Source organism: Pipra filicauda, unplaced genomic scaffold (genome assembly GCF_003945595.2).
Source record: "Pipra filicauda isolate LSUMZ 115617 unplaced genomic scaffold, ASM394559v2 scaffold269_size1075953_pilon, whole genome shotgun sequence".
NCBI classification, from domain to species: Eukaryota; Metazoa; Chordata; class Aves; order Passeriformes; family Pipridae; genus Pipra; species Pipra filicauda.
In genome coordinates, this window is record NW_024104386.1 from 788,805 (window position 1) to 815,696 (window position 26,892).

The window sequence follows — 26,892 nt, forward strand, 5'->3', positions numbered from 1 at the left end:
GAAAACCTATTTCAAACATTTCTGAAGCTTCCAGGCAAACTCCAATTCTATTTCTTCAATCAAGCGCAAAATTTGTTTTGTTTGTGACTGCAGGAATAACAGCAGATGAGTAATTTGGGGCTGAATATATACATTTGCAACCCCAAGAGCTGAAAATGCTCCTAACACTTTTTACAACCCTTGTTTTCCTTTATAACATCTTCTGCCTGAAGGGAACTTCATCAAGATACACCACCCTAACAGTGCTTTGTTTATGTTCCTCTGCATCCTGCATACCACTTATTTTTCTCTCTTTAGGGCACAGCAAAGACAAAACATTCAAATACTTGAAGGTTTATTCTGCTGAAAAACACAGTGTTTCTACACTAACAACATTCTCCCTGTAATGCTTTCTGATGGGACTCCAGGAAAGGAATAAAGGGAAAACAAGATTAAAATGAAGTCAAGCAAGTCCATAGATGAGGATACTAATCTTAATAGCTTATTGTGAGGGAATCCTCTTAATGCAACAACAAAACATTAGTGTCTCCAAGGGGCTGGCCTATAGGTCCATCCAGACCAGGACCCTGTCTCAGACAGGGCCAACAACAGAGTAATATAGAAAGTGATGAAGAAAATAGGAATAGAGGACCACTTTCCCTGAATATTTTTCCAGATTCTCCAGCATTTTCTGCCTGGTAGCTTCTTGAATTAAAATGTCCTTAGTGGATATTGATAATACCAATTATCTCCTATCAAACAGGCACTTGAACTCCTGTTAGTATCACAAGACAATGTGGAATCACTGAAGATGAGGAAAGAAGGTTCTACAGCTGTTGGCAAACCTCTGGCTTTTGTTGACCATGTCTCCACCAACCACATCTGGGAGAGGTCTCTGGAACCAAGGTTTGCTGGCATGGAAAGGCCTGTGCCTGCCCTAGTCCTCTCTCTTACCCCCCAAATCATCATCTATTACCTACTGAAGGTGGTCCCTTGGCTGTATTATCCCCTGAGCTATTCAAGAAAGGCAGCACTGGCTGGTCCACGCTCAGCCAGCCAAGGACACTTCCAAGATGTACAAAGAACCAATTTCCTATGCCAGGAAAAGTTCCTTACACAGATGTACCCATAGATTGAAAGTGGGTTGTGATGGGTCTGTAGCAAGCCTGTCTAACACTGTGTGTGGAAATCCCTTGGATGAGAAGGTAACTATAGGCAGAAATACCCAAAGGTGTCAAGAAAGAGATGTGTTGTTGGATGGGTGTAAAATCAATTCCTATGACCCTTCAATCCAGGGTAAACTTGTGGAAAAAGAAAGAATAGACTCTATGACTACCCCAGAACAACCTTAAATCATGGATGAACCAATATTGCTCAGGATTTGCTGCTGTCAGTTCTGCTTTCTCAATCATTCCTGATGTTCTTCAGTGGCATTTCAGATATAATCACAATATGCCTCCAGCTTTACTTGCTGGCCCCTGTAACTCACATTCTGCCAGGCTGACACACATTTTCAAGTATTCCAACAGAATATAGGACATTTTTCTTGCACTAGAGGTGTGACATACCCTTCATTTGCTCCTCCTTTCTCATATAATGCCTTGACGAGCATTATATGAAGTTGATTTGCCAGGTTTGGAAATCAACAGATGGTGATGGGTCCAGAGCTGAGCTGCACTCTGCCCATGCACATCTGGGTAGACATACAGATACAGGAACACCAACAACCAACATGGATAAGATGGCAAATATATTCGACCCTCAGCGAGGTGGTTTTGGAGGAATTCGGGGACCTACTTACGGAGCTGGGCAAGGACCGTACCTTCGATGGTGATGGCTTGGTCTCCTCTCCTCTCCTGGGTCAGGGCTGCAGCACTGTGGTGGTAAAGCTCTGCTCCACTTTTTGCAGACCCTAATCTGTTCATCAGCTGAAGAGAATTGGGCAGTGCCCAGTGAAACACGGGGGGTTTGATGACAACAAAAGCTTCCTACGCTACGTTAAACAACTCGATGCATTTAAATGACAACGGGAGTGGGTGAAGGTCTGACCCCAATGCTGGGGTTTGAAGGGACACTTTGCTGCTCAGTGGAGTTCTTGATGATATTTTACCACAAATGACCCCACACAGACAAATCACAGCAAACTGACATCAGCAAACTTAGTTATTTACTTAGTTATTTGCAGTTTGCAGCCTGTGGCTCGGTCCTGGCTTAGCTCTGTCTCTACCAACAGGCACAGCTTTTGCTCTGTGCCCTTGGGTGGTAAATAAAGAAGGGTTTGTTTGTTCATCATCCATTAATCTATGGGGTTTTACTCATCCAAGGGGATATTGGACCTTGGGGTCTTAGTTAATGGCAAATGCAAAGTAGCCTGGTTTTGCTAAAATTCTAATAGAAGTCTTTAAATTATGGCAAACATCCTAAACACTTCCATGAGCCAAACCATTTACCAAGGGGCAACTGACCCATTAATTTCCTAAACCAAGATCAATTATTTTTATCGCCAAGGCCTCAGAGCTTATTACTATTTTATTACAATAAATGCATAGGCTATGACTAATTTTCAGAAAATATTTTGCATTTATTTTAATTTATTAGATACTTCCACGTATACTTGCTAAACAAACAGGAATTTGTTTGTGTGTTTCAGTGGTTTATCCTTCTACTTAGATTTAATTTCTTTCTTTTAGCTTTGGATGATTTCTTAGTAGCAGCGTGAACGTGTCATAATTTAAAGACAGTTTGGAAACAAAATGTCACATCAGAGTGTCCCTAAACTTTGTAAGAGTTAACTCTAGAGATCTGGATATGAGTTTGAGCTACAGAACAAGCTCAGCTGATTATTACTTGAACCAGCAAACTCCCAGATCAGGATATTCTGAAACTTCTGGATGTTCACAATCCGGATCAGTTCAGCCTGACTTTCTATATAATTGTTTTATATCCCAGGTGGCAGCAGTTACTCTGCCTCTGATCTCATGCCATGGGTCTGCTCCAGTAAAATGAATTCTTCTACTTATATCATTGCACATGACAGGTATTTAAATCTCTCTGAACTCACCTCACATTCATAGTGTCCCATGTCTTCATTGGAAGGGTTCTTGACCACCAGGACCACGATGCCACTCCGTGGTTCACTGAAAGCCTGGTATTTACTTGTGTCCTTTATCAGCACCCCATCTTTGTACCATCTGCGTGTGGAAAACACGGGGTATAAGCCAGGAAAAATACAACCAGTGTCAAGAGATGCCCATCTCACTGACCCACCTATCAACCAACTCAATAGTTAATTTTAAACATGTGTGAGCCACTCACCTGCAACCAGCTTGGAAGGTTGGTTGCAGGTGAGTGGGTCACATGTGGATACTAAACTACACAAGATTCTTCTCAAGCAATCTCATCAGCCAATGCAGGAAAAGGGTTTTAAATGCTGCAAAGATTTGCTGAGCTTTTTGTCTGAATACTGGTTGGTGATAAAATCAGTTCAGGTGTAAGGCAGGGAGGACAAAGGAATGATAAAATGTTAGATCTGATACAGCCAGGGATCATCTGTAGGTGTTTTTTTTCAGATCCTAGCTACAATAAATGGCTGAGAATCTCAGGAATGTTGGGATTGGGAAGACCCAGGATTGGGATGGGTTAAAGGTGGAAGACACAGAGAAGAAAGGGTCATAACCTCGAAAGACTTTTCTGGCTCTGCCAAGTGGGAAACCAGGATTTGTTCCAGTGTGACTTGTAGGACTGACCTGATTTGAGGCCTTGGTGCTCCTTCCACAGTACAGGTGAACTGGGCATCTTCACCCTCCACAAAATAAGCATTTCTGACCTTGTTCACAAACCTTGGTGGCACTGCAAAGCAAAGGTAAATCAAATAGTAGCTGGAAATAGGACCAGGAATGAAGGATGTGTCCCTAACCAGGTAATTCTCACGGTGTCTGCACACAGGACACTAAAGACCACATTTTTTGCCCTAAGAACAGTTGACTGCACTTGTACATAAAATAACTATTTTAAAACATTATCCAGTAGGTGTTATACAGACCCTCATCATAGAAACACAGACAATCCCTGCCCTGGTCCTTCTGGCCACACTATTGCTGACACAAGTTTAAAGTATCACATAGCAGACCCCTTTAAAATAATGCACCTGTGCAGGACTTTACCTTGAACAAGGATCTTTCCCAAGGTACTGGCATTTCCAGCAGGACTGGAAGCAAAGCACATGTACTGTCCTGTGTCAGCACCTGTCAGGTTGTCCAAGATCAACGTGCAGGAACCGTCGGGATCTTCTATTATAATGTGATGGGGATCCACCTCCACTGGCTTTCCATCTGAAAGGCAAAGGCAAGTGATTTTTTTGCAATATCTTAGTATGTTATGTTTTCTTCTTTGGATTTATCCAACTTTTCCACTTGAGAGGACTGAGAGCTGTATTTGCTTTATTCCAGCTGATGTTGGTAGCCGGGAAATGAGCTCCTCATCTTTTTGTCCAGCTCCCCACAGAATATCCTCGGGGCAAAGCACTGTTGAGGGACCTCATACGTCACCAATCCTCACTGAACAGTGACATTTTTCCAGAGTATGTGCTGTGCAGCCACAGCTCTGGTTTGCCAGCCAAAGGAACACCTCCAAAGTGACCATAAACACGTTCATTAGACTTGGGTATCTCGAGGGGATCAGCTCTTTGGTTACCCACCAACCAACCATCAAACAATACAGACAGGGGACGAACTTGGAGGAGGCATTTCACGGCTTCCTGCCCGTACCTTTGTACCAGCTGATGGATGGTTTGGGAGCTCCCACCACTTTGCAGGCCAGCTTGACTGTCTCTCCCAGCTCAGCCGTGCAATCCGCCAGTTCTTCCTCGAAGTCTGGAGGTACTGAAACATCAGGATAAGTCGTGTTAGTCTGGAGGAGGGCGGCCCTGCCCAAGAGTGGCTGCTGCTATGTGAGGTAAGAACAGATCTGCAAATCTGTGAGGTTCAGAATGGAAAGCTGAAAGGAAATTTTAGCAGGTCAAGATTTTCCGGGTGAAGTGCTGTCCTTGCTTATCTGAGGCTAAATTCAGTCCATCAAATGTCTGTTGTTGGCCATAAAGTTAGGTCATATTAAAAAAAAAAGGGATTTGTTGCTGACCATGATTTTTAATGAGCACATCCTTTGTTCAGGCACCACACAGATGTCACCATTACCATAATTCCTCAAATAAAATGTACCCTGGATATCCAAACTAGTATTCTGTTGGTCTCCATACAATAAAATCCATGCTTTCTAGAATCAGAGAATCCTAGAGTGGTTTGGGTTGGAAGGGATCTTAAAGATCCCTTAGTTTCAACCTGCTGCCATGGGCAGGGACCTTCCACTAGACCAGGTTGCTCTAAGCCCTATCCAATCTGTTCTTGAACACTTCCAGACATCCACATGTTCTCTGGGCAACTTGTTCCTTTGTCAAGGGACTTTTATTTTAACCCATTATTACCATATGAAACAATGCAAAATTATTCTGATAGTCTTCCTCATTAAAACACCTCACTAAAGGCACAAAAATTAAATGCCCAGGCTTGTTTTCAGAATATATAGATTAAATACAATCCTCTTCTAGCATTTTAAGATGCCAAATATCCTTACACTGTAGTGGACACCATTTGTAGCTTATGCTTGGAAAACAAAGATTTAATATCCCCGCTCATAAATGTTGTGGATAGAAAATTAGTGGAATCTCTAAAGACACTGAGGATGATGCAGCCTGAATGACTAGAGAAAATTCCAAAGCAAACCCAAGAGCACAGATAACAGCAGTGTAAGCCAGAAGTCAAATAGAGGGTCTGATACCCAAAAAAGTCACAGAGGGATTTACGTTGGTGAGTGCAGGACTCTGGATCAGAGTCCAACCCTGACTGTCTCCACCTTTTCTTATGGAATAGGTGTTTCAACCCTCTGATCTCCCTTATGGCCACCTCTGGACTTGCTGCAGCAGCTCCACATCCTCCTGATGTTGGGGATCCCAGGGGTGGATACAACACTGGAGGTGGAGTCTCACAAGAGCAGAGCAGAGGGGCGGATCCACCTCCCTCAATTCTGCCCGCGCGGTGTTTGGATCACCACGAACGGTTCCTCTCCCCTTGTCTGCTCATTTCCCTCCTGAACCAAGGAAACCATCCAAAAAAAACCCCAAAAAATAGAGGGATTGGGCTATCTTGGGCCACGCTTACTCCAGATGGGCTCGCTGATCCGCTGCTGTATTCCACAGATCTCCTTCACCCAGGAGTTCTTGATGTTCACGGTCCGTGCCTGGAGCAGGTACTTGCGGACCAGGTCCTCCCGCTCGTGCCAGATCTCAAACGCCCGGTCGTCCCCTTCCACCAGGTCGTTCACATCTATGTTGTTCAGCTGTGTGGCAGAAGGACAAGGAACTCAGCACACATCCCAAGTTCTCAGGAATTCCCAGCAGCAAAAGGAATTCTCAACGGCTTCCAAAGACATTTTTTGAATTGCGTGAGCAACGCGGCGCGGCTTTGGTGAACAGCAATCAGAGGTACTTTGAGAGCCATTTTCCCGAGTATACTTGACTTTCTGGTTCCCCAACTGACATTTTAACGGGAATAATAATCCCATTTCAGGAAAATAATGCAATATCTGCCCATGAATATCAATTAAGACAGAGATCAGGACTTTCAGGATGTCCCGACTGAGCTTGGTCAAGAACTCCATGGGTTTTTTTGGTTGGTGTTTTTGACTGGAGTTGAGCATCTCTTGCCTCATGAAAACTCTTTCCTCAATTTCTTTTAGTCTTAACCTTCAATGTCTGAGGATGAGTTGGTCAAATTCTCTGAATTTTTTTTTCATTTCTAAGCAGGAATTTGTGTCTGGAAAGGGTGTAACCAGCAGAGAGAACCCCATGGAATGCAGCATATAACCATAACATTTCTTCCAGTTCACTTCCAATATTAGAGACTGCCAAAACCAAAGATTTCCAAATGCTAGTAAATACTATAAACATCAAAATTCACCTCAATATAATATATTTATGGTGTTAACTCAATGAGGTAAGAGGGATGAATTAATACTTGTAATTTCATTGCTGCATCCAGGTTCTGATTATTTCTGACATATTTCTGTCAATTCTGACAATGATATTTTGGTATAAATGTGGATTCTACTTGGGCTTCAAAGAGGTTTTGAAACAAAGGAATAGCTCAAAAGGATTAGAGAAACGTCCAAGCTGGATACAAGTGTGAAGTGACAGAGAGGATAAAGTGATCAGACCTTCATGATGTTCTTGAAGATGTAACTGTAGGTGTCTGTCTTTGTGTCTCGCTTTGGTTTGCAGATCACAAGGTAATTTTTGAAGAGGAAAACGTGTCTTTTGTGTCCTTTCCATGCCATTCTAGCTCCTGGAGCTCCTTCCCACACAATGAAGTGGCCCTGATAGGAAAAAGAAGGAAGAGCACATCGTGATGCATCTGGAATAATTAATAAATAATAGTAATATTATAATATAATAATAGTAATATAATAAAAATAGGTAATAAAAAATGATGATTCACCATAATTTTTCAATGAGCAAATAAATGTTTCCTGTTACATCATCACCTGGTTTGTCTCTGGTTTAATTACAGCACAGCAGATGGTTTTTAATCCTAAAGGTGACCCATCAGACTGACAGAACCACCGGGGGCACGCGCAGGGGTTGTCATCACATTGTGCTTTCAAAGGTGTGGTTTGTTGCCAGAAAAATACAGAGCACTTGTCAGGTAGGAGCACTCTTGGAAATACTAACGGAAAATTGCATTTTATGTGTTATACAGACAATTTATGTGATGATTTGGTTGCTTTTACCAGAGCAGGACATTAATTTCACATACCTTCAGACACAGCTCAGTTAGTGACAGGGGTTGCCCCTTGGCACCACTAGGAAAAAGTAAACACTCTTGAGAGTGTGATTGGACTCTTTTTTTTTGAATGTCTAAATGTGGACAGATGAATCCCCATCGCTGTAATTCAGCCTTACAATTCCACTCAGGAATACACCGTGATTCCCATGGAAAACATTGGATACAAACAGACACAATAAATGACTTGCCCAGCATGGCAAGTTAAGTCTATAAAGAAACAGGAATTTGAGTAAAGGTGTTGAAAGTCCCAGGCTGGTGTCCTAATAGCTGCCATCTTTCCTCTGTGATCCTAAATCCCAAATCTGGTTCACGAGAGAGACCTGGAGGAGAATCAGGTCTTGATATGACAATATTCAGGAGTTGGCCTATGTAGCTTGGGAATAATAAGAGAGGAGGAGGAGGAAGAAAAAACAAAATGCTTTAAAATCACGTGGGATCCCAGAACAAATCTCTTCCTGTTTGATGAGTGGATCAGAAAGACAAATAACTCCATTCTGTGTGAGCTGCTCCATCAGTGCCTCTGCTCTGCTGCTCCAAACCTTAGTCCAGCCAGGGCTGCTCTGAAGCAGCAAGAAATGGGAGAAGCAAAAACTCTCTTTCAGGCACGGCGTCTAAAGGGGCTTCTTGTAGGAATTAGGGCTACTCAGGACCCAGTGGAGGCACAGGTGGCACCAGCACCACTGAGAAATCCCAGTTACCTGCCGGATGGGTTCACCAAGGCTCTCCAGGGTCCCTGGATAATTCTCAATCAGGGAGACATGGAGGTTGTTCTCTGCCCTCCGGGTCAGTGCAGACACCACAGCATAAGCCTGTTCCAGCAAGGTGCAGTTTTGGCTGTTTCTTGCTTTGTTTCGGATTAATTCCTGCAGATGAATGAAGGGCAATCAGAGAAAAACCCCACATTTTCTCCGGAGCCAAAGAGTTTCTCAATATCTCTTCCAATTCTTTCACCTGAGTAGCTTTTATCCCATTTTTTTTCACCATATGCTGCTTAGATAATAAAGTATTTTCTTTCCTACAGCCTTAATGACTAGCCAGTTTGGCTTTTCCTTGCATCCATTAATATTAAACAAAGTTGAAACAAATACCAGAAAGCGATTGAAACCCAAAAAATCCAAAGCAAAATGTATCCATTGCATTTCTCTTCTGCTTACCCTCACAACACCACAGAACAAGCAATTCAAGTGACAGAGCTGAGAGTCAGCATGAGATTAATAAAAAGAGAGGTTGGGAGAAATATGAAATGCCAGTTTTCCTGCTCTTCTCAAATTTGTTCCTGTTCCTCTCTTTCAGCAATGAAGGCAGGGAAAGTGCTTTCACTCCTCCAAGAGACCCTTAAAAATTTTGGTGTCCAAGAAGGTGTTCAAAATTAGAAAGCTCTTCAGACTATTCCAATTGCTCATTTATGTAACACTAGAACACAGAAATATTTTGGCATGACTGTCTTCTTCCTGGACACCCTAATGCTATTTCCCAAGAAAATGCTGTTTAAAATGCTGCTCTGAAATGTTTGCTCATGGCCTGGGCTAGAACCTGAGACAGTAGGACAGATGAAAGCTTGAAAGGTTAAATATTTCAGGGTGGTAGAACGGGGCAAGGCTTTTCAGAAAATAAAAAACTCCATCTTACTACAATGTCAACATAAAACACAAGTTAAAAAAGTGGTAAGCCAATATCTTACACTTTGGAAAATGCTTATTTTTATAACGTAAGCGTTGCTTAGTTTGAAGCAAATTGATACTTGTCATGGATATATATATACAAATATTCATATATATATATATATAAACCCACATATTTTTACGCATATGTATTCACCTATTTAAAGATCATTCATACAAAGCTCACAGAACTTTAAGGGGTTGGAGATTGTGAACCTCTACCTGCATTTACATGTACAGAACTATTTAGAAAAATTCACCCCTGGTGGTGGTTACTCTCTTATTTAGACAATCAGCTCTCAGTTGTATTTGCACCAGGAGGAAGCCAAGAAATAGGAAATAAAAATAAAATCTTTTTCTCCACAAGCTGCACAGAGCAGAACATAAACCTGTCAGATAGAACAATACCTCCTTACCTTAATTATTGTCTGATACTGCTGGATCCTGTTTATGGGTTTTTCCAGGTAGTGCTGCAGTGGTGGGATAAGTGGCTGTGAAGGATCTTCATTAGTTTCAAATTCATCTGTGTATCTCTGGAAAAAATACATAGAGAAATGAGGAAAGGTTTTCAAAAAGGACAAGATAAAAAATGACTCCTTGGAAAATGCTCATGGGAATGTGGGGTGAGTGTGAACACGGGCATTTGTTTTCTAGTGAGCATCAGGCTGGAGTAACTGCTGAGTAGGTACTAAAAAAAGTACCTACTACTTTTACCCTAAAAGTAAGAGGCTGGGAGAGGGTAAAAGTGCAGGATCTGGGTTTGGGTATTGGATGGGCAGAGGAACCATCCTTGCTACTCAAGGGATCCACAACCACCCATGTGCTCGTGGATCTGGAGCTCTGTGTGTGTGTTTTCACCAGTGAACTTCAATCCTGAGCAGCTGGAGCAGAGAAGGAGGATTTGTCTATTATATATTTATTATCTGTACTTATGATTTCTGTGAGTTCACTTGGTCTTATAATGTGGTGGCCCTTAAAACCCCCCTTACAGTCACATCAGCAGAGCCAAATTCGTTTCTGTATGATCTTTATAAGATTAATAAATGCATAAGCATACAAAAGTATGTTCCTATATTGATTATACCTACAAAGAAGAGCAAGACAGTGAACTAAAAACTGTCATATTTAGCAAACATTACAAAAGATATTAACAATCCTTTCAAGGATCACATTTGTGATGAATAACTACATTTCTCCATGCAGTGGGTTATAGGATGCACTTCCCACAGGTACTCTGCTTACTGCCTTACCTTGTAGAAGTCCTGGACAGCTTTGCTGACAACAACAGACTCAGCCTGTACCCTTCCCACCAGGTACTGGATGTACCTGTTAAACTCTGCCTCGTGCTTGATAAAGCACATGGCCACGTCATCATCAGTGTCACAGCCCTGCAGGCTCCGGAGGAAGACACTGTGGAGGCAAAGGAAAGAGGACAGCTGAGGAGAAGGTGCTGGAATGAGGCTGGAACACAGCCCCAGCAGCCAGGCTTTTGAATCAGGTCAGAGGAAATGACTGGGGGGCATGAGGGATGCTGCCACATTAGCATCAAACATCTCAGTGCCCCCTCACCCAGCAGGATGCTGAACCTCTCAGCTTGGATGGAGGTGTGGGAAGTTTTTACAAGGGCATGGAGTGACAGGACAAGGGAGAATGGTTTTAAACTGACAGAAGGCAGGGTTAGACTGGATATTAGGAAGAAGTTCTTCCCTGTGAGGGTGGGGAGGGACTGGAATGGATTTCCCAGAGAAGCTGTGGCTGCCCCATCCCTGGAAGTGTCCAAGGCCAGGTTGGACAGGGCTTGGAGCAACCTGGGATAGTGGAAGGTGTCCCTGCTCATGGCAGGGGGTTGGAGCTGGATGAGCTTTAAGGTCCTTTCCAACCCAAACCATTCCATGATTCTATGAAATGCCCTGCAAGGAAGGTAGGGAGAACTTTTAAGGCCTTAGCTCAAGCTGGGAAGTTAAACCCTGAGTATAATGATCTTTGAGCCACCCACAGGAGTGAAAATAGAGATCCTCACTCTGTTTCTTGAGGGGTGTTGTGGTAGGTTCACATGTACAAAGCTGAAGGGGGAAAGAGAAGAGAAATCTATTTTCTTGGCCCAGATCTGCAGTAAATCCTTGGAGAAGGCAGAATCACTGTGCCATGTGGGCAGCCTGCCATAGCTGGATGTGTTTGGATTGCGTGGATGTTCAGTTTTAGATGAATGAATGTATCTGTGAAGATACCACTGAAGTCCCTGTAAGACTCTGTTGCCTTTTTTATAACAATTCACTATTTTTCAGTTAAATTCACTTAAAAGGGCAAGAAATAAGCCTTGAAGCACTGAAGGGTATTATGGAAGTCCCAACCCTGTGCTCTGATTGAAAGCATGGCATCATTTATCATCCTGAAAGGATCATCAATTCCCTTGCACCTCAGTATTGTCAGTGCTTCACATTAATACTATTATTATTATAATATATAAAACCAATAATATTTATGTAATAATATATCGATATAATAATATAATAAAATATTAATAATAGTGATTGTTATGATGATAATAATAATTATTGTTGTTGTTGTTATTGTTATTGTTATTATAGTGTGGCTCTGACACCTTGTATGTGAACCACTCCTCGGTCTCAAATGAAGGCACATGGGAATGCCCACCTGGAATGGAAGTGACCAATGTCATCAATATTCCTGAAGATGGTGGATTTCTGACTGGCTACAGCTCCTGGGACGTTGGGACAGGTCTCTGTGTACTTGAGGTGATGAGTCAGGAGGAACTGCAGGTCTTGAATGTAATCCTCCTCTGAGATCAGCAGCTCCTGGATGAGAACACTGAGGGGAAGACGAAGAGGCAAAAAGAAATCACAGAAAAATCATCACAATTGCCCTTGAGATGCATCCTCAGACAGGGGGCAACCCAAAGTGCAGAGGTACTGCAGTTCAGGATTTCGTGAAATCAGAGATATTCCAGGATTATGTCTTGTAAAACCCTCCTTTAAAGTTATCCAACGTGAAAAAAAGGTTCTGGGGACAACTTAGAGCCCCTTCCAGGGCCTAAAGGGGCTCCAGGAGAGCTGGAGAGGGACTTGGGACAAGGGATGGAGGGACAGGACAAGGGGGAATGGCTTCCCACTGCCAGAGGGCAGGGTCAGGTGGGGTATTGGGTAGGAATTCTTGGCTGAGAGAGTGAGGAGCCCTGGCACAGGTTGCCCAGAGAAGCTGTGGCTGCCTTATCCCTGGAAGTGTCCAAGGCCAGGTTGAAGCAACCTGGGCTAGTGGAAGGTGTCCCTGCCCACGGCAGGGGGTTGGAACTGGATGATCTTGAAGGTCCCTTCCAAACCACACTGTTCTGGGATTGCCTGGAATTTTTCCTAGGCTGAAATCAATGGCAAAACCCAATCAAATATCCCAAAATACAAGTGTGATCTAATCCAGGGTTTGCTTGACCCTGGGAAAGGGAAGGGGGCAGGACTGAACAGAACAAAACCAGTGACTCTGACAGGAGGGACCCAGAGGTCAACACTCTTGTTAGTTCAAAAGGCAGGAAAACTCAAAGGTGCAAATACCAAAAGACACAAGCTCACCTCAGCTTCCTTTTATATTCATCTTCAGAAACAAACTCTCCAGGGAACTCGGGGATTTCTGTTGTCCCCCACTCTGGTGACAACTGCAGTACAAGAAAAAGGAAACGTTTTTCTTTTAAGCATCTTTATCACTTTATTTCTTTATTTCTTTGCAGTGCTTTTACCAATACACACTGAGGAACATCCCTCACGTGCTCACAGTCCCTTTCAAGAATCCCTAAGCCAGTGTGAAATTTCTATTTTGCTGGAGGGTGATTTGGCCTTTCCAACCCAAGCACCTCTGCACACACCAGAGTTACTGTCTAATCAAAAACATGAAAAAGCCTGACCACGTTACAGATCCCTTCGACAACTTCCTCATCCACCGCTCCTTGCAAAAGGGATGGCTCCAAACTGCAACAGGGGCGAGGAACTTTGAATGAAAAATAACCAAGGACGATCAGTCACCTTTAATTTCTTGTCCAGATAAGCTGGAGACACCCAACCCTGCCGAGAGGGACTCGATTTCGTGGGTTTAGTCCTGACCAGCCACTTGAGAGGATGAGCTGAATCAAGGACTTCCACGTATTGTCCTTCCTTCAGGGTGATGGTTTCCCTGTCAGGTGCAGCAGGGACATAGTCAGCAGTGACCATGTAGACATCAAAGATCTGCAGGGATGAAACAACAGTTATTTTCTGCTCTGGAAATGGAGTAGAGCAACACCAGCGGGGTCAAAGTGCTTATCTCCATTTAATGTTTCATTCTCCAGCCTTTGTACGGCAAAGAAAAACCACTGTTTGCTTTTTGTAAGTGGAAGACTAAATCTCTTGGAGGCTTTCAGGTATTTTCAGAACTGTCTGTTTGAGGTGGTTCATATTTACGCCACGAAACAGAGTTTTTCTCCAAAGGCAAAAAAAACCCACCCCAAAAAAACCCCAAAACCAGTGGTCCTGAAAATGTCAAAATAAGTTACCGTTTCAAAAGTTTTAATTAATTATTTTTTTTTTTTTTTTTAGGAAGCGTTTTTGACATGATCACCTCAAAAATTCTAATTTCTAATTTTCACAGCATTCTCATTTTTGTCACAAAGAACTCTGCAACAAAATTCTCCTGGTCAACTCTCTTCAAGCCCCACAGAAAATCAAGCTCTGACTTCATGAAGCTCAGCCACGAAATCAAGAGGTGCCAAATGATGGATGAGTTTTGACCACGTTGACTTGAACAACTTGTTGTTCAAGCTGCTCATCAGAATTTGATTCTCTGTATCACAGACCCAATATTTAACTATTAAACACACCCTCTAAAGTGAATTACAGCCCTAAAAGGGAGTGGACGTCCTTAAACTGTAGAAAACTGGTTATTCTGAGTAAAGTTTTCCCCTGGTGTCAAACTTGCCCACAAAGATATTGTACCTCTCCTCTGGAATCCCCATCTTCAGACTCAGAAGGAAAGCAAAGTGTGATATATAAGGATAAATCTATAATAGTTTTCAATTTCTTTAAAGCAAACATTCCCTAGGAAGAGTATTTGTAGTAGTATTTAGTGTTATTTCCTATGGATATTTAGGGTTAAATAAAAATTTGGGATGTTTTAATACAAGATGTTGAATGCCTACTGCATGTATTGCCACGGCACTGCAAGAATATTTCTTGGAGAAATAATGCCTCTATTTTCATTTCAAATCAAAATTTTTCCACCAGATAAGCAGGACAAACACAAACAAGGGTTTTCATGTAATTCAACAAGTTGTTGCTGAGAGTGCAACTCATTGCACAGAGTTTTCAGCCTTAGCTCGATTTTAAAATCCCATTGTGAGCTAAAACTTGAAGGTGTGTGAAGTCTTGAAAGCAGGATTGTTTTCCAACTCAGGAGGGTTGAATATCTGAGGAAACTGAAATACCTAAGATGGGAAAAATACGCTGCTATTTTTAGAACTTAATAAAATAGCTTTTTTTTCCCCCTAGTTCCAAACTGTAAACTAAGACACAGTTTGGATGGACTCCCACTAAAATTTCTTAATCCTGAGCTTATGTGGGATGCTTGGCTCAAAACCTGCTGCTATAAATCTCACTTTTAATTAAATAGCACCTAAAAAAGGTGACTTCATTTTTTTTCTACACAAATTAAACTGTGTTTGGCAGGTTCCTTACCCTGAGTTATTTTTGCAGACACCATTTCCGAGATCCGTGAGGTGAGTTTCTGGAAGAACTCTTCTGAGCCAACATCAGCTAATGAAATAGGGCTTTTGGGAACACCTTCCTTTCCTTCAAGGTCTCCTGGAAAAGAGAAGTTATGCTATTAAGATGGGAATTGGGAAGTAATCTTTTTTTTGAGTAATAAAAGCTGCCGTGGAAGGAAGGTCTGATTTTCTTCTCTTCCCCTGTTTTTAAAATTATGCTTGCTCACAGTCCACCCAATTAATTCAGTCTTGAACAGAGAGCGGCCTGAGAACTGAAAAGTTCCAAAATTTCAGACAGTTTCAAGAAAATGGGACAAAAGTGGGTGGCAATCATTAAATACATGGACAACCTCAGCTGTAGATATGACAGGCAGGAGTAGGGAGAGAGAAAATATCTTCTCTTACCTTCTCTTGCTTCAGAGGGATGAATAGCTCTGAAAAATAAAGTAAAGCAGAATTAAAAGTTAAAATGAAATGGGTAGTAAGGAGAGCTAAACGAGAAAACATTCCCCCTTCTCCCACCTTGGATATAAAGGGAATATCTAAGTTAGGGCTCTGGTTTGGGCTGCAGGTGCTGGGAGTTGACACACACCAGGGTCACTGTGAGAAATGAGAATTGTGGCACCTGGCTCATATGGACACACAAAAAAAAGGGGTGTTTTAGACTTGGAGCCAAAACCCATCTGAGAAGTCTCCTTATTCCTGATTTTCATTTCAGCCTAGAGCTTGAGAAGACCAGGAATGGGTTGCAGAACAGAGTAGGCTCCATCTCCCTGGTGCTGCTGGGACTTTCTCTCCAGCTGACACTGCAATAAAACTTCTGCAGTCAGAGACATTATGTCAGGTGGGATCTGTGGTGTTAGTCATTAGTCATTTTTCAATAAAGTAATTCTCAACAATTTCCAGTGATTTCATCAGGAAACCAAAGGCTGGATAACATGATCTGCTCCCATCACATCAGGATGCCCGTGTGTTGGGAAACAAGGTGACTTAGTGGTACTGCCACAGTTTTGAGGTCCAAAAAGTCCTTTCTTACACTCTCAGCTTTTACCAGCACAAAATTAATTCATGTCAGCAGGGAAAGGGCAGATTTTTTCACAGATGTGAAGAACTACCAGCATTTGCTTGGGTCCCTTGAAGAGAACTTGTGGCATTTCCCAAGAGTAAAGCTCTGTAAAAATTAATATCCTGATGTCAACATTTCTGCTATGCCTCAGTTTTTTGGAAAGAGGATATAAATTTCCATTGCAAAAGCTGATCATCCCTAATTCTCTGTTAGCACAAAGGAAGCAAGAGGAAGCTCATCCCACTTGATAAATGATAAACCACACATCACTGGGAGAGGCTGCAGTGGAATAGGTAAAGTCACACTGCAGCTTTCTTCCATTCCTTCACATTTCAGAGGAAAACTGGCCAAGCTTTTTTAAGCCAGACATGTTCCAGAAGCTAATTTGTGTTCAGGTGATGCCACTTTCCAGACTGTATCTGCCTAATGTCCAAACCAAGAACAGTGAATTGAGGAGGTTAATCTTCAGACGCACTTATGAACAAGAAATTTGTGCAGTAGACCCTTTTCACCTACTTTTTCTATGTATTTCAGTATTGGCAAGTAACAACCAGACCTTGACCCCGTGAATTTTCTTTGCATTCTGCTCAGGAGATGAAAAAAGTCGCAAGAGTTTTACATGAGCTACCCAAACTCATTCATTCTTTTGATCCCTCTTCCCCATCCTCCCTGATCATCAGGAATAAATGTCTGACCTCAATATCAGAGTATTTACAGCACTTTCCATCCCTGGCTGGCCAAGCACTTACCCCAGTGTGGTCATGATGGCTTCGGACACCATCACCCGCTCCTGGGTCAGAACTTCAGCCTCTTTCACTGCAAGATTAGGGTTTGCCATTAGAGGACAGAAGGCAGGGAATATTTATTCCCACTCCTCTGTTGCTGAGAGTTTCCTCCTCTCCCTGGTCATGTTCACAGGACTGCCCCATTTCTCTACACTGCCCAAGCTCTGCTCCTGTGGCTCTTGGTACAGCAAAAATGTGGGATGCAAGGAAGGATAACAGAAAAATGGGGTCCTCTACAGTGCTGCCCTTACTCCCAGCCTATATTTGCTTTTCCTCCATTTTACTGAAGGAATAGTGTCAAAAGAGGCCCTGGAAAGCTCTGTAAAAGGGAAGTCAAGTAATTTTAGCTGCCTTAAGGCAATTTTACATTGCAAAATAACAGAGTGAAGGACTCAAACTAATTTTTTAAATGATGCCTTTTATGTTACATTGCCTTTCTTTCTTTCTCTCTCTCTTTCTCTCTCTCTCTTTCTTTCCCTCTTTCTTTCCCTTTTTCTTTCTCTCTTCTTTCCCTTTTTCTTTCTCTCTTTCTTTCCCTTTTTCTTTCTTTCTCTCTCTCTTTCTTTCTCTTTCTTTCTCTCTCTTTCTTTCTCTCTCTCTCTCTCTTTCTTTCTCTCTCTCTTTCTTTCTCTCTCTCTCTCTCTTTCTTTCTCTCTCTCTTTCTCTCTCTTTCTTTCTCTCTCTTTCTCTCTCTTTTTCTTTCTCTCTTTTTCTCTTTCTTTCTCTCTCTCTCTTTCTCTTTCTCTCTCTTTCTGTCTCTCTCTTTCTCTCTAATTTGTGTTTAATTTGCTTGCTTCTTAGACTTGTCCCCTGTTTATATAGAAAAGGTGCTGCTGTTAATACAAAATAGAGTCAAAAATCCAAAATATTATAGAAGTAAAGAATGAAATCATTTACAAGATCAGAGAAGTCATGGCTAATCTTGAGAAAGTGCTTTTCTTTGTGCATGATTTGATAATTTCCTCATCAGTCACATTTGTTTTTTTTCTCTTGGGCACTGCATAAAAGGGAAATACAGAGAATGTGCTTGTGCTGCAACAAAGATTTACCATCTGCAACCTCCAGGTTGGCCGTGCAGATGGACTGGCCAGCCTTGTTGGTGGCAATGCACGTGTAAGCTCCACTGTACTTCTTCTTCACATCCAGCAGGATCAGGCTGTGGTGCATGTTGGAACTGGCAAGTTTATACCCAGGGGTGTCTGGTTTGATCCACAGGATGTCTTTCCGGGACTCCTCTTTCATCCAAGTAATACTTGGGGGTGGATGTCCTAAAGGAAGAGCGAAGCAATGAGCTTTAATCCTCCTAATTGTGTTCCTTCCTCACAGATATGAGCCATGCTGTGAATAAATGTTGTTTTGATCCATTTCCTGACATTTTTCCAACAATAACAGGCATAATATGTAATAAAGGATCATAAATCATTTTACAGCCCCCTCAGAAAAGACATTTAGTCTTTCTGTAAAACCAAAACTGTTAATAAATCTTCATAAGACTAATAAATTTTGTTATCCCAGTTGTCACATACAAGAAGATGGAGGTGAAGATGAATAAGATGATTTTGTGCAAAGTCTCTTTGTAAGAGATGTAAACTGGGAGTGGAATCCCAGACTTGAGATACAGGAGATGAGGTTACAATGACTTGGGGCAGAGAGAGTCCAGAATGTGTCATGAAGTTACACAATTTTTTGTGCAGAGAGACAAGGTATCAACCCACTTACCTTCCACTTTCACAGATAATGTGATGCTTGCACCTTTTTTCACCTTTTTATTAGTAAATCTTTCAAGGAACCTCGGTGGTATCAGCTGCTCATGGGAATCTGAAAATAATGTTATTGATGAAACATGGTGAGTTTAGACTGAAAGATTCCTGGGGTTCTGTTATGTCCCTCTGTGGCTTCTCTCACCTGTTTTAGATGGCTCCTCTTTCTCATAAGGATCTGTAATGAAAGGAGAAAAAACAAAATGAAAAATATAAATAACTTTCAACCCATGAGTTGCAGAAAAAATACTCCAAAGGCGACTCCAGGAGATTATTCCTTGCTGGAGATATTACACAAAAATATTGGTATGATTCATAAGAGGCCTTCAGTTTAATAAAATAAGCTTTGAAAGTTAATGAGGTTGAGCAGGAATAAAATGCATGTTTGTAAGAGCCTGGAGAAGTGACATGTCTCATCTTCCTAATCAGTAAATTTATTGGTGAACTAAAATCAAAGCACATCATCTTTTACCTACAGACTTCCCCACCTCGCCTGAGCTACCTTGGTAGGCTTTCTCAAGAAAAATAACTTTATCAAATGGAAAAAGACACTGGAATAGAGCAAAGTAAGTGCCCAAAACAGTGCAATGCCCACCTTTGACCACCAGCCTGGCTGAGGAATAGGCAGAGCCAGCAGAGTTGATGACGAAGGTCAGGTACTGCCCAGCATCTGCCTTGGTGACATCCCGAATTTCCAGTGAGTGGAATTCCTGCCTGTCAGTCTTCAGGATGCGATCAGAGGCCTTCAGGGGCTGCCCATTCTTGAACCAGTAGAGACGAGGCTGTGGGTACCCTGTGACATGGAGAACAGAATTCCTTGACAACATCCCTTTGGAAGCAACTCCAAACAGGCAGGAGGTGATGCGCCCCCAGCTCTGCCCTGGGCTGCTGTTTCAAGGGTTCACTCAACTAGGAATGGCTAAAAATTAATTAAATTCTATTTATCTGTTGAAGTTCTTTCCTGTCTCCTCAGTTTCTGGTGCTCCCCATATTGGCTGCAAGTGCAAATGCCTTGAAGGTTGGAAAAACGACACCTGGGTCTGATTTGAAACATACACCAAAGGAGAAAAGCTGAAGCCAAATCAGTTCTTATAATTTTTATAGACAGCAATATGAGAAAACAGGAAAATCCCCACCTATCCCTGCCACAGTCAACACTAGGATGATGTTTTTGCAGTTTTTAGGTTGTGGCAGCAACCTAGAATAAGGCAAGTCCACAACTGTTTAATTTATTTAAGAGGACAAAGGACACCCTTGCTTTATTATAATAATATATTATATATTATATATTATTATATATTATATATAATATATTATATATTATAATATATTATATTATAATATAATAATAATAATAATAATAATTATTATTATTATTATTATTATTATTATCATTCCTTATTGCTCCTGTGCTCAGAGAAAGACAGAACTCAGTTTTCAGAAACATCTGCCTGCCATTATGCTTGGAGACACTTTATCTGCTGCAAAAGTCAATGTTCATCAATGTTCATCAGCATGAACATGTTCTCCGGGCTGGTTTGTGCACTCGTGGTGCAAGATGCACAAACTGGGGTCACAGCTGCGGAAGAGCACCTTGGAAAACCTTGTCCAGCTCTTCAACCTGACATCAAACCTGGAAAACTGTGGGATCCACTCACCTTTGACCTTCAGGTGAAATTTAGCCAGTGATGCTCCAGGTGCCACATGAATGTCATGAAGCTCATCAAAGATCTGGGGCAGTTGCTCCTCCTCGGTGGTGGATTCCTCCTGCTCTCGGCTAAGAAACAATGAGAATCAGAAAGAAGGAAGTCAGCAAGGCAGGTAAGAGTTAGGAATCAGAATGGCCTATTTTAGGTTAATTCGGACTGTGGGTTTTGTCAGCATGACAGCAGATTCAGCACCATCTGAGACTAAAGTAATAGAGTGACACCACGAAGAAATATCCAGGCTTGCTTGAGGGCAGCCAGAACAAATGTGCATGTGATAAATGTCCAGCTGCTGCAGTTTTTGCATCTCAGCTGGTCTGGCTGCTCCTTTGTGACATTAAACTGGTCCTGCTAGACAGGGCGAAACCAGCCTTGACATAAATACATGCATTGATCTCATCAAGTCAGAAATTGGAGCGAGAGTTTGATATTTTACCTTGAAATATATTCTTTGGCACTGTAGTAAGAGGATGTCTCTGTTGCATCTGCTGCTGTCTCATAGTCAGTGCTGGTCACTGTTAAATGGAAAAAGATGTGTTTTCTATAATCTGAGCTTTAAACTATTTTCCTTTTTTTTTATTTATTATAATTCTTGCTCTAATAAGTAAGTAGGGGAATTTAAAAGAAAAATAAGTTGCTTTGCTAATTCGAGTGATTGGTATGTAGATTTCCCACTAAGATTTCCCTGCAGCAGGATCCCACATGACCCTGGATTATGGGAAACACGTCTGCTTACCTGAAAAGCTTTGCTCTGAGTCTTGCCTTGGAGTTGGCAAAACCCACCTGAACTCAAGAGGCAAAACCCAGCTGGGCCTAAGAAACTTTATAGTTTTACAAGTGAAACATTTTGCGGGCAACACATACTTCTTTTTTTCTGACGTAAATTGTGCTTTTCATGGGGGAAAAAAAAAATAAAATTATCCACCTCCCCAAAGGACCCTTTCCCTTGTTTTTTCCTATGGCGATTTTGAGACTCACAGTCCACCCGAAGCTCAGCCTTGGTTGAAGCCACTCCCATGTTGTTCTCAGCCAGGCAACGGTAAACGCCCATGTCAGTGGGGACCACGGCGGTGATGATGAGCTGGTGACACCCCTCCTGGTCCTCATTGATCATGTAGTGGTCGTTCTCCTCGATAGCTTTCCCATCCTTGAACCAGCGGACCGTGGGCAGCGGTTTGCCGATGACGATGCAGTCAAAGCTCACCGGGTACCCATCCTGGACCTCCTGGTTCTGGAGCTCAGTCATGAACATGGGAGCTAAAGTGGGCGTGGTCGGAGAGGAGAAAGGGAAAAACTTGTGTTAAAAGATGTTATTTGAGGTGCCCAATGCCTGAAGACTTCTGGTTTCTGGGTTTTTATTTTCAGAGTGACGTCTGTGAAAACAGTCAAGAAGGAACTCCCTGACAAACACCATGAAGGTCCTCCATAAGCACAGTTGCCAGCTATGCATTTCCTCTCTTCCTCTCCTTGCCAAAATGTCTTGTCTCCCTCAAGACCTTCCTAAAAACTGTTTCGTTCATTTAAGTATAATAATCACAGCATTTATGGCTATATTATTGTAATAGGAGACATTTATATCATGAGAAGCAGCTTCATAGATAAGTTGATATTTTACAACCCCCTCCTTCAGCACTAATGTCCCTTCTCTCTCTCTAAATAAAAAATTCATTTTTTTTTCCAAAAGTGCGAAGTTTCCAGAAAAATATCTGCACCAAATGAAGGAAAAAAAATAAAACGGTGTTTTTTTCAGTTGTTTGAGAGTGAAAAGATAATATTTTGACCTAGTCCAGCTGTCTTTTCCATGAACAAAAAAGGAATCCTCAAGGTTTGCTTCCCCTACCTGTGTCAGAAGTCAGCAAAGGCGGCGGAGGTCTCGCAATGGGTGGTGCAAACTTCCCGAAGGTGGGTGGTGAGGCCTTCCCAATGCGCAGTTCAACCTTTTTAGGGCCTTGCTCCAAAATATCGATCTCCACGGGGATCCCCAGGGCCCCAAACATCTCCCTGAACCGAGTGGCGGCCGTTTTGGCCTCGGACAAGACTTCGAACTTGATGTAGATGTACTGGTCGTCCTCCCGGTACGTCTGGTGGTCCACCACGTCGATGTCCCCCTCGTCCGCGCTGACAAAGAGCTCCTCCTCCACGTCAGAGATCTCCGTGGAGATCTTGGCCCTGAAGAGCCTGTGGAGTCTCCTCCCTGCCTTACGGAAAGCGTCGTCCAGCTCGCTGCCGGACGAGCTCTCCGTCTCACTGTCCGTGCTCTGCTTCGCCTGCTTCTTAGGAAGCACCTGAGCCTCCTGAGCGCCAACCACCACGTTGGCGCTGTGGGAAACCTTGCCGAATTTGTTGGATGCCTCGCAGGTGTATTTTCCCGCGTCCTTCCTGTCCAGGCCGGCGATGATCAGCGAGCAGGTCCCGTCGCTGTAGTTGTCTATGTGGTAGTAGCGGCCGTCCGAAAGCTCCTGCCCGTCTTTCAGCCACCGGACCTTCATGTCAGATTTGCTGTGGGCCACACACTCCAGGTGCAGAGTGCTTCCAGGCTCGCCAGAGAAGTCTTTGAAGGTCTCGGCAAACACGGGGCACTCTTGCTGCTTGATCTCCTTCCTGACTTTGTAGCCTTTGAAAGCGGCTTGGATCTTCACGGCAGCCTTGTTCATGGAAGGGTCATCTAAGTCTGGCAGCTCTGGTTCAGCTGGTTTGGCAGCTGTGGTGGTCACAGCAGTCTCCACACTGGATTTCTCCCACTGCTTCCATAATTTGCCTGTGGAGGTGGACTGAACCTTGCTGGTAACACTGATACTCGTCTTCCCAGCTTTCTTTTTCAGGTAGTTCACCAGTGAGGGTGTCCCAGCTCTGGACTCATCATCTGAGCTGGTGAAAGAGAAATCGGCTTCTCCCGTCCTGGCCAGCTCGTCACACGTGGAATACTCCTCTGAGTAGTAGTGGGACATCTCTGCTTCCTCCTTCCTCAGCTTCTGCAGCCTCTCGAGGTCCTCTTCAGGCACCTCGCTGATGGAATCCAAGGTGGGCTCCCGGCTCATCCGGCGCTTCTTGGCCAGGGCTTCCCACAGGAGGTGAAGATCTCCCTCCTGAGCAGCCTCGGGGGGCAAGCTGGGCTGGACTTGGCCATCCACCAGCTCCCCTGGCTGGCTTGCAGGGGGTGCTTCCCTGGCAATCTCCTTTAGCATCATCACCGTGGGCACTGGGGAGAATCAAATTGGTGAGACGTTGAAAGACAAAGACTGTGATTGAGCTTTGAGAAACGTGGAAATGTCACCCTAAAGCCTGAGCACAAGAGTATCGGTGGTGTTTAACTAAGCATTCCGTTGGGGACAAAATGTGGATTTACAGAATCACACAGAACAGGGAAGGTTGGAAGGGACCACTGGAGGTCCCCTAGCCCAACCTCCCTGCTCAAGTAGGGAGCACGTTGCTCAGGACAGTGTCCAGATGGCTTTTGAAAATCTCCAGAGGAGACTCCACAACCTCTCTGGGAGGTGAATATGGCTGGACATGGCCCAGGGAAACTTGTTCCTTGAGCAGGGGGTTGGACCACACTGTCTTCAGAAGTCCTTTCCAAATTCAACTACCCTGCGATTCTATTCACTTTAAACATAGCCAAAAAGCAAGGTTTTTTTGGTTATTATTCCTTGCATTTTTAAACCAAATAAATAAATTTTTGCTCCCTTTTAATGTTGCAGTTGATGAACACCTAATTAAGACTGACAGTACAGGCTGGAAAGCTCCTCAGGCTCATCCTCTCTTACATTTAGACAGAGCTTCACTGACGGATTTTAATAGACCTCCAGTGGCTATGCTGGGAGCTGAGACTCCCACCTCCCATGGACACACCTCACCTGCCTGTTTGGATGTGTCTGAGTCTGAAGGTTGTGCCTCAGTCTCTGAGACACGTTCACTTGCCTCTCCACAGTGCCCAGTGCCTTTAGAGATGCTCCAGGTTGTCTGGGACACCCACGGAATACCCTAAGGCATCTCAAAAGGCACCACAACCCCATGTAGAGACAATGGTGTCACACCTTATATTTCTGATGGAGAAAACTCTTAGCTGAGCAACTCAAAAGTATTTGGGACACAGAAACGTACTGGGGAATAAAAAAAAAAAAGGAAAATAACAATTGTTTGTGGATTGTTATCAGGGCTTGTGAAAGAAAGCAAATTCCAGTCCAAGTTGTGGAGATGGTCCTGGCTGTCCGTAAACAGAACTGATTTAACACCACAGGAATGCACACTCTGTACCTTCAAGGCTCAGGCTGGCAACAGATTTGACTTCAGGGGAAGCCATGCAGGTGTAGGTGTCCTGGTCTTCAGGTCTGAACCCATGAATAATGAGCGTCTGCTTTTTCCCGTCAGAGAGGATCTCGTATCTCCCTCCAGCTTTTATTTGTTCTTTTCCTTTGAACCACGTCACTTTTTCCTCAGTTTTGCTGGATAATGTGCACTCCAAGCGAGCCACCCCCCCTTCCGTGACTGATCCTCCCACCAAAGGCTGGGTGACTGTAACTGGAGGCTCTGCAAGGACAAAAATAAAGTGAATTAATGCAAAGAACAAATCATAATCTGGCTCCAGGCACTGCAGATCACTCTACATCACTCCAAGCATCCTATCCATCATTTATAGATTCATCAGCTGTTGTAGACAACCAAAGGAAAATAATAAAAAGACCTGCAGCATCCAAAGTTTGCAATTCCTAAGACAATATCAAAACAACTTTCCAAGCTTTTCCAGTGATTAACCCGTCTCCATTTAAATATATACATGCAGAAGTCTTTGCATTTTTCACATTCCTGTGTTTATTTGCTGGTCTTCATTTACCCCTCCCCAGTATTCAAGCAGTTCTACAGATTTTTGGGAGATCCTAAATGTTTAGAAGTGAGGCAGTTCCGAAGTGAGGCGAGAAAGAAACAGTAAAAAGAATAAAAAAGAAATTATTCAAAGCAGCATTCATCCCAGCCTTGAAAATAATAAAAAAATATATATTTAGACTAGCTTAGGAGGAGTAAAAATTACCAAAAAGCATAAAGAATTTAAAAATAAAAATGCTTTACTTAGGAAAGAGACCTGCCAATGGAAGGGTGTTTGTACGACAGTGATACTCAAAATAAAGTTGTGGCAAGTGCATTAAACATGGAGGGTTTGACTGGGATGTAAAGCACTGCTAAATTCCCAAAATCAGCACATTCCTGAGCATGATCTGCACCTCTGCACATTTCACCAGGGAGAGGGAAGCCCTGCCCAAAATGCCTTGGGTTTCTCGCAGACAAAGTCAGCATGTGCAGAGTCATCAGAGTCCGGCACTGGCAGCAATTATGTGACAAAACCATCATCGTGTGTCTGAGCCTTAAGTAAAAGAGGATTTTTAGGTTACTATTCTCAGTCTGAGGAATTTTTTTGGCATTCAGCTTTCACAGAAAGAGTTGCAAGAAAAGAAAGACTGAGGGAGCAACTCCCCATCCCACTGGAGCTTCCAAAGTTCCACCCTCGGGCAGCAAAGGCACTGCGTCCCCCAGCATTTCTTCGAGGAGATTATTGAAAAATATACACAAATAATGCAACAAAAGAGAAAGATGGGCGAAGAAGACAACACTGCCCACCCCCCTGCAGGGGTCTTGAGCTGATTAACAGATTACAAAGACTTCTTTGCTATCCTGGATAATTTTTCCATGTGAATTCCAGTTCAGATCCCTCCTACACCCACAGTTGCTCAGGGTGATGTTGCACTCTGAGAAAATTGATTTTCGTTGGAGCCTATGTTACATTTTACGAAAGATTGCAGCTAAAGAAAGTTGGTGAACATCTCTACCATCACCAGCCTGATGGGGTAGACTATTTCTGGTCAAAGAACAGGTTGCCCAGCAGCATCTTCTCAGACTAAGAACACCATTTTGGGATGTGTGAGGCAAAGGGAAAAGAATTGGAGCAAAGATCAGAAATTTCAATGCTGTAGCTCAATACCAGATTTTGAGATTCCAGGTGCCACCGGGCTGGAACAACAGACACTTACCTATCACAGAAAGCTTGGCTGATGAAATTGCTTCCCTGGAAGCAAAGGTCACCTCTCCAGAATGGTGCAGCTGGGCTTTTTTCAGAATAAGTTTGTATTTGTTTCCATCTGCTTGTACCTCCCAGTCCTCACCCAACTGGATCTCTACGTCATTGCTATACCAGGCCACTTCATTAATGGGCACAGCTTCACTCAGAACACAGCTAAATGTGGCTTTCTCCCCCACAGAGACTTCCACATCCTTGAGAGGCTGCAAGAACTGCAGGCGCCATCCTGTAGA

General features: G+C 43.0%; 1 protein-coding gene across 1 annotated transcript in view; it reads right to left on the minus strand.

Moving 5' to 3' along the window:
• The window catches only part of OBSCN (obscurin, cytoskeletal calmodulin and titin-interacting RhoGEF), a 173,325-nt gene that overhangs the window by 43,490 nt on the left and 102,943 nt on the right, over positions 1 to 26,892 (minus strand). The window contains 27 exon segments of the mRNA XM_039382410.1: positions 1,802 to 1,907; positions 3,041 to 3,170; positions 3,726 to 3,828; positions 4,143 to 4,310; positions 4,746 to 4,859; positions 6,192 to 6,369; positions 7,246 to 7,404; positions 8,573 to 8,737; positions 9,952 to 10,068; positions 10,786 to 10,945; positions 12,191 to 12,364; positions 13,117 to 13,199; positions 13,564 to 13,764; positions 14,509 to 14,573; positions 15,247 to 15,372; positions 15,681 to 15,709; positions 17,091 to 17,157; positions 18,176 to 18,394; positions 18,846 to 18,944; positions 19,032 to 19,064; positions 19,482 to 19,679; positions 20,545 to 20,663; positions 21,029 to 21,107; positions 21,571 to 21,849; positions 22,433 to 23,791; positions 24,847 to 25,119; positions 26,613 to 26,885. Of these exon segments, the coding sequence (XP_039238344.1) occupies positions 1,802 to 1,907; positions 3,041 to 3,170; positions 3,726 to 3,828; positions 4,143 to 4,310; positions 4,746 to 4,859; positions 6,192 to 6,369; positions 7,246 to 7,404; positions 8,573 to 8,737; positions 9,952 to 10,068; positions 10,786 to 10,945; positions 12,191 to 12,364; positions 13,117 to 13,199; positions 13,564 to 13,764; positions 14,509 to 14,573; positions 15,247 to 15,372; positions 15,681 to 15,709; positions 17,091 to 17,157; positions 18,176 to 18,394; positions 18,846 to 18,944; positions 19,032 to 19,064; positions 19,482 to 19,679; positions 20,545 to 20,663; positions 21,029 to 21,107; positions 21,571 to 21,849; positions 22,433 to 23,791; positions 24,847 to 25,119; positions 26,613 to 26,885 (5,076 nt within the window).